At 32.7% G+C, this 13,086-nt stretch overlaps 1 protein-coding gene across 2 annotated transcripts; it reads right to left on the minus strand.

The window, feature by feature from the left end:
• Nucleotides 1-1,002: 1,002 nt before the first annotated feature.
• Nucleotides 1,003-6,300, minus strand: LOC139491107 (uncharacterized). 2 transcript variants are annotated; one of them, XM_071278474.1, is made up of 2 exons: nt 6,096-6,300; nt 1,003-2,155 (listed from the first exon to the last, which is right to left on the minus strand). In XM_071278474.1, the coding sequence occupies exons 1-2, from the start codon at nt 6,177-6,179 to the stop codon at nt 1,034-1,036; spliced, it is 1,206 nt and encodes a 401-aa protein (XP_071134575.1). In that variant the 5' UTR covers nt 6,180-6,300; the 3' UTR covers nt 1,003-1,033. The 2 variants fall into 2 exon arrangements, with proteins under 2 accessions (XP_071134575.1, XP_071134576.1); XM_071278475.1 differs by lacking the exon at nt 6,096-6,300 and adding an exon at nt 2,984-3,098.
• Between the last annotated feature and the right edge of the window lie 6,786 nt (nt 6,301-13,086).

Below are 13,086 nucleotides of genomic sequence, written 5' to 3' on the forward strand. Positions count from 1 at the left end.
CAGCTGGGAGAGTCATTTCAACATAGACCCTATTGGAAATAAATGCAAATGTTTCCTTCTATGTATCCCGTAAATATAATGAAACTAAACATAGCATGAATGTTCCAAATGATATACTGACCAAGTGTTGTTACTTTGTAGCCAAACCATCATCCAGTATAACCGCCAAAGATGAACTTAGTTTAACATAAAACCCTATGGGAAATATATACAACTGCTTCTTTTTGAGGAGCACTAAATGAGTCGTTTTAGATTTTGATGATGTGATAAGGTGATAAATATAGACGCGAGAACACTTAGATTTTTTTCAGAGGCCTATAACTTCCTAGAAATATTAAGTCAAGTCAGTGCTGCTATTCGAACTATTCCGATTTGTTGTTGATACAAGTTAACCTTTGGCATAAATTTCATTTCACTCAAATAAAAAATGTTTGCAACATTGCTCTTTCAATTATCATTTTCTCCCAAAACTATAATTGGACCACACTTATCGATTTCATTCCTAGATATTGCTGATGTTAATTTTTAACACCCGTTTCATTATGAAGTTTAAGTGTATAAATCTTCTTTTTTTTAATTATTGAAAAATGTTTTTTTGTCGGAGTGTTACAGGGTTTCAAATTTTTATTCACGTTAATATAACCAGTTGTATATTCGGCGGGTATATATGCACTTAACATAAGGATTGTTGACATGGGTTGTGAGTTCAATGTTGATATTGACTAGGATTGTGAGTTTTTCTGCCAAAGGTCGGTTACTCCAGCTTCGCCCTTCATCAAAACCTTAGCGTCACAAAAAATCCATTAGTACTGAAAGTGGAGTTAAACACCAAATAAACAATCAATCAATAACTGGAAGAACATATGTATTTCTCACCTATCGTTCTGATATTCGTTGCAGTGTGTCCGTCGTTTGTTATGATCGACAATTTAAAAGTAAGTGTCATATTTAGATTTATTTTGGTTAATTATCAACATTTTTATAACAATAGTTTCATAAAAAAAAAAATAACAATTTAATGAAAGTCTTTCGATCATCTAGCATCTATATACATGTTAGAGTCAATCTGTCTTATCTTATTGTCTAGGAAATTTGTAATCTTATTTCTGACGGCATCGTAACGTTCCATTTCCATGGCTATTTTTTGTCTTGATCTGAGTTCGTCTTCATCAATAGTCTGTGAATTTCCTTCTGACGAATTCTTTCTACGATGATCTAATCCACTGTTCATTGAAACATTTGTGAGACTTCGTAACATTCCGGGTGTTGTCGGAATAGGTGGCAGTGCTGCTATGCTCTGTGACCTTTGCAAAGCAGGAACGCATACTGAATGTCTTTTTTGTTGGCTCTTCAATTTTGACACGTCAGGAATACTGGCAATTACCGATTGACGACGAGGATCGGACATTTGCTTTTCCAGAGCAGCAAGTTTCCTCTGCATAGAAGGCGGGAGTTCATAATTTGAATTTGACTGTTTTCGTTTCCTATCAATTTTACGCTTCATTAGTGCACATGCACCGTTTGTATAAACATTCAGATCTGCGTCACTTCTTGAAGGTCTTAGAACCACAGTTAGCGGAGGTTGGTGTTCATTTGCCTTCATTCTAGTCGATATATTTTTCCGCAGTATTTTGACTGCGTGTGTCATCTTGACAATTTTGTTAACGTCTAAATCTGTCACATTTTCTTGCTGATAGAGGGGAGTATCCGGGACTAATTGTTTTGAATTTTGGTTTTTAGGGATAGTTAAAGCAGTCAAAATCTCAGGAATAACAGATGATAGTTTTCGATGTTCCTCGATAAGATAATCGTTAACTGACAAATCTTGTGCAGCCTTAGCAGACGTTCTTCTAGCACGTGCTCTTGTCGCTGTCTCTGGTATAAATCCATTTCGGTTATATTTTCCCATTGCATTATTTAACTCGCTAATTGTTATCTGTTTCTTGCTATTTTGTTTCCATTCTTTCTCAACACGATTCTTTGCGAGATCCATTTCGATTTCTCGGTCACGTGATTTCAAATGAAGTTGTTCCAATTTATATTGTAGTTGCTGATCCTCTTTGTGGTTTATAAACAACATTTTCTCCATATATTTTGGAGGACCGTTTTTCCTCTTCTTAGAAGAAGACTTTGAACCCATTTTCATCACTTTAGGCTGAAAAACAAATTAGAAAAATGATAGATGTGCATGTTGAAAATAAACTTTTCATAGATACCAGGATTGAAATCTTATATTTGCGCCAGACGAGCGTTTCGTCTACAAAAGACTTATCAGTGACGCTCGAATCAAAAAGGGTTAAAAAGACCAAATAAAGTATGAAGTTGAAGAGCATCGAAGCACTTCTGAAGGCTAAAATGTAAATACAATTTTATAACAGCCAACCAATATTAAAAAAGATTTATTCGTTTATATTTTTTGGAACGGCAGATTCGTTTACAAATACGGCTTATGCAGACCTACAAGTTTCCACAAAAGTTTACGCTGTCTTAACTTTAGGATATAATCTACATATACAGAAGAAAAATGCCCATATTTCAGGGGAAACACCGGATTATTCCAATTACACAACACTTTAGAAAAGTGTAAACCTTTAATATTGGAAAAATTAATAAAATAGACATATTTTTTTACTAATAGGAGGAGGTTTTCTTTGTTAACATTTTTTAATATATAAGTATGATTTCCTGTGATTGGTGGTCAAAACATCTATGGCAACTTACGCGCAAAGCTAGTTACTGTTGGTTTTTTTTAACGTATAAGATAATTTAAAGCTTTTTAACTAGAATTTACAGTTAATTTTGTTTTTGAATATTCAATGTGTGTTTTATTCTGTTTGGCTTTGAAAGAAAATGCATTCAGTTTTCTTTTGTTTTCACACTTTTAGGAAAACGAATAGAGAAAATTAAATTGTAAATACCATAAATGTATCTGATTTAAATTATCCAAATAATTTCTAACGGAAGGAACTATTTAAAGCATTACCTTATTTTACGACTTAATATTCCAGTATATACATACGATATGTTAAGATTCGTCAGAGTATACGTTTTTATCACCAAGTAATCGAAACGAGCCTTCAAACTAGACATGCGAAAATGTCTCATGCATTGGTATTGTTTTGGTTTACAACAATCTTTAAAAAGTCATTTATTTCCAAAATTTATCAGAACTTGTCTTGAAGTTTATTTACCTACAATTATATTGTAGCATTTGATGTTGATTTTCTACATTCCCTGCCCAAGATAAGCCTTTCACATGGGGTGTCGAACACCTAAAGTTTGGTGATAACAGCGACGTTGATTTATACACATTCGGTTTTCTTACGTGATAGTTTGGTACTACTTAAATAGTACGACTAGCTTTACATGAAATATATGTACCTTTAGGTAAAACATACATAAAAAGGTCAACCTTATTTCGAAATCTTATTCAAAAATAATAATAGTAATGAAAATGGAGAGGTCTTAAGGAACGGAAACTAAGATTGATTTTCGCTCCGTATACGTAGGATTGATGATCCAGTACTTTTGAAGGAAAAACAAATTACGCGAATGGAAATTGTTTATGAGACTTTTTTTGTGACATAAATAATTCAAATACGGATGGAAATGAGCTTATCATCCCCTAACACTAAATCAGTACCGAAATAATCATTTTGCCAATTAAAGTATGTATGCAGGGATAGCGAACAAGGACAAATAATAGCCCCCCCGCCCCCCCTCCCCAGTATTTCAGTGAATAGTCTATTCCATTGGTAATTAGTCACAGTTAAAATTAGAACTGTTGTTATGAATAGCTCACTTCATTTTCCCCCTGTAATAGTATGAACTCGTTCAGTAACTTTAGTGACGTTAAAAACAACTTAATTCTACTCAAAATGCTTGAGATTTTTTTTTTTAAATAGTAATCAAATTTTTTTTCTTCTTCAAAATATAATATTTCTAAAGTCAAATTGTAAGTAACTTACCTGTAAACAGTTAAGTGACAAAATGGTCATATTTTAGGGGGTTGTATAAATTTTATATTACTTTTATTATGGAATTTTAATTTGAATATCTAGTTTTCGATGGAAAGTGAACTTGATGGGGCCTGGGGTAAACTTTTTACTGTAAAACTTAAGCTCGCAAAACAAAATTTTCATTAAATTATGGGGGATATGTTTAATGTATTATACGCGCCTTGTAATGATGTGTTGCTTAGATTGGAATTGGATGCTCGAAGAACAGGATGAAATAATAATAAAAAATAAAATAATAAAACGAATTTTAATCTCATTGAACAGTTTCCCCTTAGTCCGATTATCTAAAATATATAAATGGAATGTTGAATTGATATTGAATTGATGGCGTATACAAATACATTAAGGGTCTTGTATCTGTCACAATGCATACTCAACAACCCATTAAGTGCTTTATTGCAGTAACATTATCATAATTGAACTAGTATTAATATAAAGTACTATAATTTAGGAAATGAAACATGTCAATAGGTCAAGTATGTATTGTTTTTAAGCTTTGAGGTATTTATGAATAACTTTTACTCGATTCTATTTTATAGGGGAAAACAAATACATTGCATCTCCAATAAAAATATGAATTTTCCAAATTATCTATAACCTTTTGTTTTCATTTTTTACATTACTGGATATATACCTCTACTCGTGGACTCTCAGTTCTCGACAGTATCACCAGCTCAGTAGTCAGTACTTCGACACTGACATGATACTTAAGAAGCCTGTCTAAAACTGCTCTTTAATAAATTTCGAAATCATAAGGAAACCAAATCAATTTCTTTGAGCAAAGTTGTCCTAATGCGCATTTGACTATTTTGTTTATGTCCTTTTTTTGGTTATATACAACTGTGTCGGTTCTTATACATCATTGGCTTTCAAATATTCGGTTTGAGCGTGCCTGATGAAGTTACTTCAAGAAAAGCGCGTCAGACGCATGAAATATATAGTGTGTTGTTTTCATTTGTTTTTTTTTAAAGTTCAGTTATCTCATCTCTTTTAATTTGATAATACATGCAATTAAAAGGATAATAGAAATCACCCAAAATCCTGGATAGTACACAACAGACCACATAAACTACTAACACTCGACTACTCAGTAGAAAAAACAATGTGTTCATAGTACACGGATGCTCCACTCGCACTATTATTTTATATGTTCTGTGGACCGTAAAATTGAGGTAAAAACTCTAATTTGGCATTAAAATTAGAAACATCACATCATAAGAAACATTTGTAATAAGTTTCAAGTTTATTGGCCTTCAACTTTATTAAAAACTACATCATAGCTCAAACATACGACCAACAACTTTAACCTAAAACGGGCGCCGGACAGACGGACGAACAAACAGACGCACATAACAAAAAACATAATGCCCCTATTCTATCGCAGGTGGGGCATGTTGCATAATAGTTGGTGTCTGGGTGAAAAAGGGGGACGACAATGATCTTGTTAATCATTTACACCTATTCAGTAGGGATATATAAATAATATACGACGAAAAAGGCTAAGCGTTAATTACATCCTTTTGAATTCAAATAAGATTAGAGACACAATTGAATTGTATAAGTTGTTCCAAAGGTTAACTGTCGAACGGAAACTAACAAACATTAAAAACTGGCATCGAAACCAGTAAAACCCATCAGTAACTTAATCTTGTTCCAAAACTTGAAAACATGGAAAGTCGAATGTTAACGCGCCATAAATTACAGTCAGAGAAAGGAGAGAGAAAAACAGCGTTCGTTCAAATTTCTACGAAATTTTACACACAATTGATAACTTTTTTATACCTTTTAACACCCTATAATGTTCAGACAATTTTTACGAATCCGATGACTTTAGGGTCGCATATCCCCATCGTTAACAGAACAACGTATATTGCAGTCAAGACAACTACAGGCTACCAAAAAAAGTTCACACCCCAAATTCAAGCGAATGATTGAGTAATGGATGCTTAACGCCACCCTGGTGCAAAATGTTGTGTCTGCGTATATTCCAGTGAAAAAACACAAAACATCAAATTATTCAGCCATATAGCAGTAGATATTAATGAAGAATAATTAAAAATGAACAAAACACATTACCTTAGGTGGCCATAGAATAGATGCACAGGCAGGGTATACACCCCCATTAGTGCAATAATCACACGTTGTAAGATCCATAGTCATATCCAGAACTTAGTGAGATATCATATTCATATAGAGTAACAATTCATATGTAAAATATCAAACTGTTGCGGACCCAACAAAATTTTTTGCTGTACGTCTGCCGAGATCTAATCCTAATCAAAACTTCTATTTCATACGGATAATAGGTTCCCTCTGATTTAAATTTGAGACTGTAGAAACAAACACATAAATAACCAAATTACGTGATCTTAAATAAATTTGTATTTACAAGAATAAATGGATTAGACCTAACAACTTTATTTTGAAAGAAATTAGTGAATTTCATGTTTGAATCGGAGAGTTAATTGTATTTATTTAACACATAATAGATGAAAGGCCAATTGTTTAAAATCACATTAAATACTTATGGTTATTTCTTATTATTGTAAAATGTTAAATGTCTATTCTGGATAGAGTAGAAGTTTTTGATTATTTTTATGAAATAGAATTTTGAAATAATGTATTTGTACAAATTTGAAAAGAACAAACGTTCTCAACACAATGATATCTAAATATAATAACTTTATTAAAACATGAAACACTTTATATACCCTTGTAACTTTAGGGAGAAAGTACATAGTCAGTGAAACGACACCGTTATAACGACAGTCATTTCGTGTAGCATAGTTGGATACAACTGAAACTCTCTAAATGAGAGAGCAAATGAAACTCGCGTAGAAATGTATGTACTCGACAAACAAACAATATTTTGTTTTTGGTGTTGTTCATAAGTGTTTCTCGTTTTTTATATAGATTAGACCGTTGGTTTTGCCGTTTGAATGGTTTTACACTTATATGTCTAGTAATTTTTGGGGCACTTTATAGCTTGCTGTTTTGCGTGGAGCCAAGGCTCATTCATTACTGTGATTTGTAAAAATAGATAATTCTTACGTCCATTTTCGATTTGACCTTTATATAGTCTAATACAAGAGTGAACACACTGAAATGTCTCGCCTTCTTTACTAACCATTGGTATTGTGTTGATAGTCCTAAATATAAGGCTTTATTACAACTGTCACATAAACTTAACATTAACCAAGATTCGCACATTATATACAATGATTAAATCAAAAAATACTTTAAATGACCCAAAATTGTAATTACCCAATATCCTCCAACCCCAAAACTCAAGATTAAATTAAAAAAAAAGTATAATGTAGGTTCGTTTCTGACTAGCATTTCATGTTAATTCTACTCGTATGAATGAAGCAACTGTAGCAATAAGATATAGAATAGAATATGAAGTGACAATAATGTTTTATTTGTAAACAATTGAAGTGTCTTATACCTGTCAGTATTCATACCCTAAGTTATTTCAGTGGCCAAGTATGGTCATCAGATTGCCCTTGAGAAAACATTTACTAATTTAAGTAACATATACAAGTATTCAGTGTCAATACAAGTCAAAGACTTAAATGTCCAATGATGTTTACACCTGTACAACGTACCAACATAAATCATGTTCAAATGTTTGACCGTCCAGTTTAAACAACAGTACATACATTTGTAATTAATAAAATTGATACAGGAATCATCAAATATACTAGACATTACAACAAACCAAATGTCAAAGTTGTGTTTTTAATTCAACATTAAATATAAAAAAGAAACCACATTACAATTTGGCTCACTTCGAAGACTTTACCTTCGATATAATTCAGTATTTTTTTTCTGCCTGAATGCTTATTATTGTGCGATTCGAGTAAGTTTTTGGGAATGCATTCGATTGAAATTACTTTCATTTTCTAAACAAACTATACTAGGATATACAATTTTTCATATTTGCACCCTATTTAGATATTTAACCACAATTGCACTAATAACTCAGCTGAGCGAAGTGGCTATTATACACAGTGACCGTCGTCCGTTCGCACATTTGTATCGGGAATGTTAATGTTTTGATCTGAAGAAGTTTTATTCGGAATCCAATGGACTTTAGCATAGCTATACATATGAGAGCGTATATAGTATGAATTTGCGAGCTTATCGTATTGTTGCAAGTTTTGTGTTTGAAGAATTGACGAAAGATTTGAGATATAAACACCAGCTTTGTCTACTACGTTTTCGGGGGATTCTTTTACCCGTGCAATAAGCCTGAACAACCGTAAAAACTTTAATAACAAAATGGGCTTTATAAATATACCAACAGAAATTTTAAACTAAAGAAAATTTGACGCTTTTACCATGCACTCTTAATATCAAAGTTTACTCTTCATATTTCGTTTTGTATACAAACATGGACATTGCATTGGGTTTTTACGGCTATTTTATTTTAAAAAGCTGTATTTAACAGTTTTGTGCAAGCGTAAAAAATAACAACTTTTTGTCTGAATAGTACTATATATAACCCCATTTACATTAAATTATATTAACCTTAGAAAAGCGTTTAGCTATAGTTATTTGTGGAAACATATAAAATAAAATAAAGGAGTAGGTTCAGTAAGACCCCTTTTTGGCCCCAAAATATAGCAGATTTAGAAAATTGTGAAAATGTAATCTTTAAGCTTTATTTTGGAATGTAAAATGCTTCTGCTACATAAATATGAGCTGTTTTTGACTATACAAAGCACAAATATCGCGCTCTAGCATCATTAAGTCATGCTAAATTACTGAAATCTTCAAAATTATAGCATTTTGGTTAATTTTTAGACGGTTTCCGTCTAAAATGAAAGTGGCCGCATTCGTGTTCATTCATAATATTGTAACGTAAGTTGTATTTGATGATAATACAAAACATATATAAAGGTTGAGGATGAACACGGATGCGGCCACTTTCATTTTTGACAAAAACCATCTGAAAAGTGACGTTTTTTGGCACATTTGATAAATTTTTCATATTTAAGCTTGAATCAGAGCGTTTTAAATGACTAAATCAGTTGAAATAGACACTTAAGTGTTTAAAAAGTGTCCAAAAACTTTCGTTAGATGAACCTGAAATTTGAGGCCAAAATCGGCCCTTACCGGACCTACTCCTTTATTTTCTATTCAACAATTTGCATGCAAAATGTCAAAGATATGGATAAAACATTAAATTTAATTCAATCTGGCCTACTTATGCCTGGCTTGTAGATCTAGTGGTTTGTATATATGTTATTTTGAAGTTATACACACAAACATCAAAAGCACGTCAACCAAACATTAACTGACTTTATCTTACCTCTTTCTATAAGACTTCCATGGTTCTACTGCGATATTTTAAAGATTCTATCGCTTTTGTACAAATCGAATAAAAACAGTTGATAAAGGTAGAAATCTCGAACAAATTAAGATTAATTTCAAAGGTCTACATTAAGTCGAATTGTTTACTTAGTACGTACATTTGATTCTGTCTTTTATTGTAAATATTGTTTGTAAGCGGCCAATAGCATATTTATGACCGATTGAATGCTTAGTGTACATTGGGTGTAAGAAAATATTTATGGAAAACATCAAACAAGAAAAATTACAAAAAATGAAAGGAAATTAAGTTCAAATTAAATAACAATTTAGAATAATAACTAGCGTCACTGTACCTTTCAACATTCATTGTAACAATGGATAATTCTTACGGTCCATTTTCGATTTGACCTTTTTCTAGTCCTTGTAGAATATTTTTTTCTCAATTTTACAGAAGAATACAGTGTGTCTCTGGAATGCATTTTAATTTTAGGGAGTTACTATTTGATTTTTATGTAGTGGGGTCGGGGACAAATGAGAAAAAAAGGCAATATGAACTATTAAAAAAGCAAATTTCAACTAAAAAAATAATGCAAGACAAAATTATTCATCCTCCCCCTCCCCCCATTAAAATCAAACGGTATCTCCCTTAGCGGATGGAAGTTGAGACATATGATATTTGATAATTTATCAATTGACTAGAAGTTGGGGATCTCGGATTTGAAATAAAGGTGTGTGTGTGTGTGTGTGTGTGATTGTGTGCGTTGAGGGGGCACCAAGACAACGTCTTGGGTGTTACTTGAAAAAAGTCTATTAATAAACCTCATTTTTAGCTCAGATCCCCCTTTTTATTTACCTATGACTACGGGTTTTAATAGGACCAAGATTAAGGACATATATCTGTCAACACTAAACAAAGAAAATTGGAGGCTTTTATAATTTAATCGACTTTCCAACTAAATATGCATTACAAAACGCACCGGCATTTCGATCTTTCTCGCTTTGTAATGATACACTTTTCCCCTGTCATATGTTGTCTCTCAAGAAAAGTACTTGCTGTCATAGTCTTGTGCTTGTTAACAAATGTCAAGTAAAACATGTCCAACATATCCTTATTATTCAGGGCATTCAATTTTGTTCGCCCTTTATTCCAGTACTCCTATACCTCTGCATTATTGCAAAAGAAGTTGTTAGGTTGAGATTTTTATGCCCCATTTATGGGCATTATGTTTTCTGGTCTGTCCGTCCGTCCGTCCGTCCGTCCGTCCGTCCGTCCGTCCGTCCGTCCGTTCGTTCGTTCGTTCGTTAGTCTGTCCGTCCGTTCGTCCCGTTTCAGTTTAAAGTTTTGGTTAAAGTTTTTGGTTGAACCGGGTAGTTTTTGATGAAGTTGAAGTCCCATCAACTTGAAACTTAGTAAACATGTTCCCTATAATATGATCTTCCTAATTGTAATGCCAAATTAGAGATTTTATCCCATTTTAACGGTCCACTGAACATAGAAAATGATAGTGTGGATGGGGCATCCGTGTACTGGGGACACATTCTTGTTTTTAAGAGAAATGCATCACTCATTGATTCATTTATAACAATAATATCTTCTATTAAAGTAGATGAATATATATATATGTATCAACGTGTAATGTTGCTTTTAATCAATATCAATAATATATTTTCATGCAAGCTGTTCAACACTCAACACTGATTTAATCATAAAAAGTTTCTGACAAAATTTTCAATCCATACTGTATATATTCATCTACTTTAATAGAAGATATTATTGTTATAAATGAACTACAAATGATTTCTTTCGTAATGTATATGTTGGAAGGTTTAATCGTAGTAAATTCGAGAACAGTCGTAGTCAATGTTATTAATAATATGACAATGATCAGCTCAACCAGCCTATTGATGTGATATCGATGTTAATCATATCTAGGTCAGATTGGTTGATTAACCATGTTAACACCCAGTAGAGATTGTTTTATGCATATTCAGAACGAGAACATTTTAACCATTATTAACTGAGGTATAGGCCCTGTAAGGTGGGTCTACCTCGATGAAGGGTTGGAAACTTCAAATGACATCGGAAATCAAAGGCGTGTTGAGTAAGGGCCGAAATCTTGTTTTACTATGAGCCACCTATTGATTCAGTAAACACTTGTAAGAGCCTCCTTGAAGCAAGAGATTTTAAGTGTATAGGTAGCCTTAGAACCGACACTTCTACAGGAGGCAAAATATTTTTACTTCTCTTATTCATTCGGATCAGTGTTTTCCATTCAAACACTAACAGACTATCAAACAGCCATAAATATGTAAATAAAAACGAAACCCATATCTGTTCAAATATACAAAAAATCATATACCTATTATAAGCTCAAGTCATATCAAGAGGTGTCTACGTGACTGGAAGCTGGATTATTCAATTGTTTAAGATAAGGGAGAAGGTTTGGTACCATTAAAATGTTTAATCCTGCTGCAATTGTGTGCACCTGTCCTAACTTGACTCCGACTCCTAAGTCAGGAATTTGATGTTCAGTAGTTGTCGTTTGTTTATATGGTTCATAAGTGTTTCTCGTTTTTTATATAGATTAAACCATTGGTTTTCCTGTTTGAATGGTTTTACACTAGTAATTTTTTGGGGCCCTTTATAACTTGCTGTTCGGTGTAAGCCAAGGCTCTGTGTTGAAGACCGTACCTTGACTTTTATAAATTGTGACTTGGATGGAGAGTTGTCTCATTGGCACTCATACCACATCTTCTTATATCTATCTTACCGTAGTCTTATGGTGCTCATTTTGCTAAACTAGTACGATGTCAAATATTTTCACTCTATCTTAATACAAATATAGATCTATACAAAAAATGCCATATTTTAAATACAGCAACTCTTTGAAGTAGCATCATCTTTAAAGATGCATTCCAAGAACATGCTTCTTATATTTGAAATGACAAAGTCAATGTGACAATTGTCAAGATTTATTGGAACAGTGGGCTTCGAGTGTGGCATGTTAAAAGTCAAAGCATTCTTTTATTGGTCATATTTGCTTTTACAGTTTCTGTCTTTCTTTTTTAATTTTCAAAGTATTAGGCAAAATATCTAAAACAAGCTATTTAGGGGCAATAACTTCAACCAGGAGTTTAATTTAGCAAACTCAAATAGATTAATCTTAAATACAATCCATTTAGATTCAAAAGTCATAACAAACCTTTTCTATAGGTGTTTACAGTTGTGCAACTAAAACGGAATTAGGCAGAAAACTTGACAATTGTTGACCCTGCAAATGCCGGGAAAAGCAACATCCATGTCTCACCTTCTAAGACTTGTTGCAGAGGAGACAATAAAACCAAATTAAATCAGGACTCCCCAAATGTAGACATAAAAGTAAATTTATAATCTACAGTTTCAATCTCTCCTACCAAATTAGTTTTATAGAAAAGCATAAAGATCATTAAAAAACTTTTTTGTTAACTTTTGATATCATTAATGCATGAAATTGTATAGCACTCATGTAACTGTTTTCAGACTTTCTCAATGCATTATGAAGTTTCTTAGATTTCAATCATAAACATTGGGGTTTAAGACCACAGATACCTATATCATGGTTGCCAGTTTTTATTGGTGAAGGGAGCTGGAGTACCGAGAGAGAACCTAGAAATCCTTATCAATTAACATCAAAGTAATAATCATATTGCCAGGAGGAGGGTTTCAACTGTTGATTGACAGGCTAGTAATCAGTGAAGATAAACAACT

This window comes from Mytilus edulis, chromosome 10, assembly GCF_963676685.1.
Source record: "Mytilus edulis chromosome 10, xbMytEdul2.2, whole genome shotgun sequence".
NCBI lineage: Eukaryota > Metazoa > Mollusca > Bivalvia > Mytilida > Mytilidae > Mytilus > Mytilus edulis.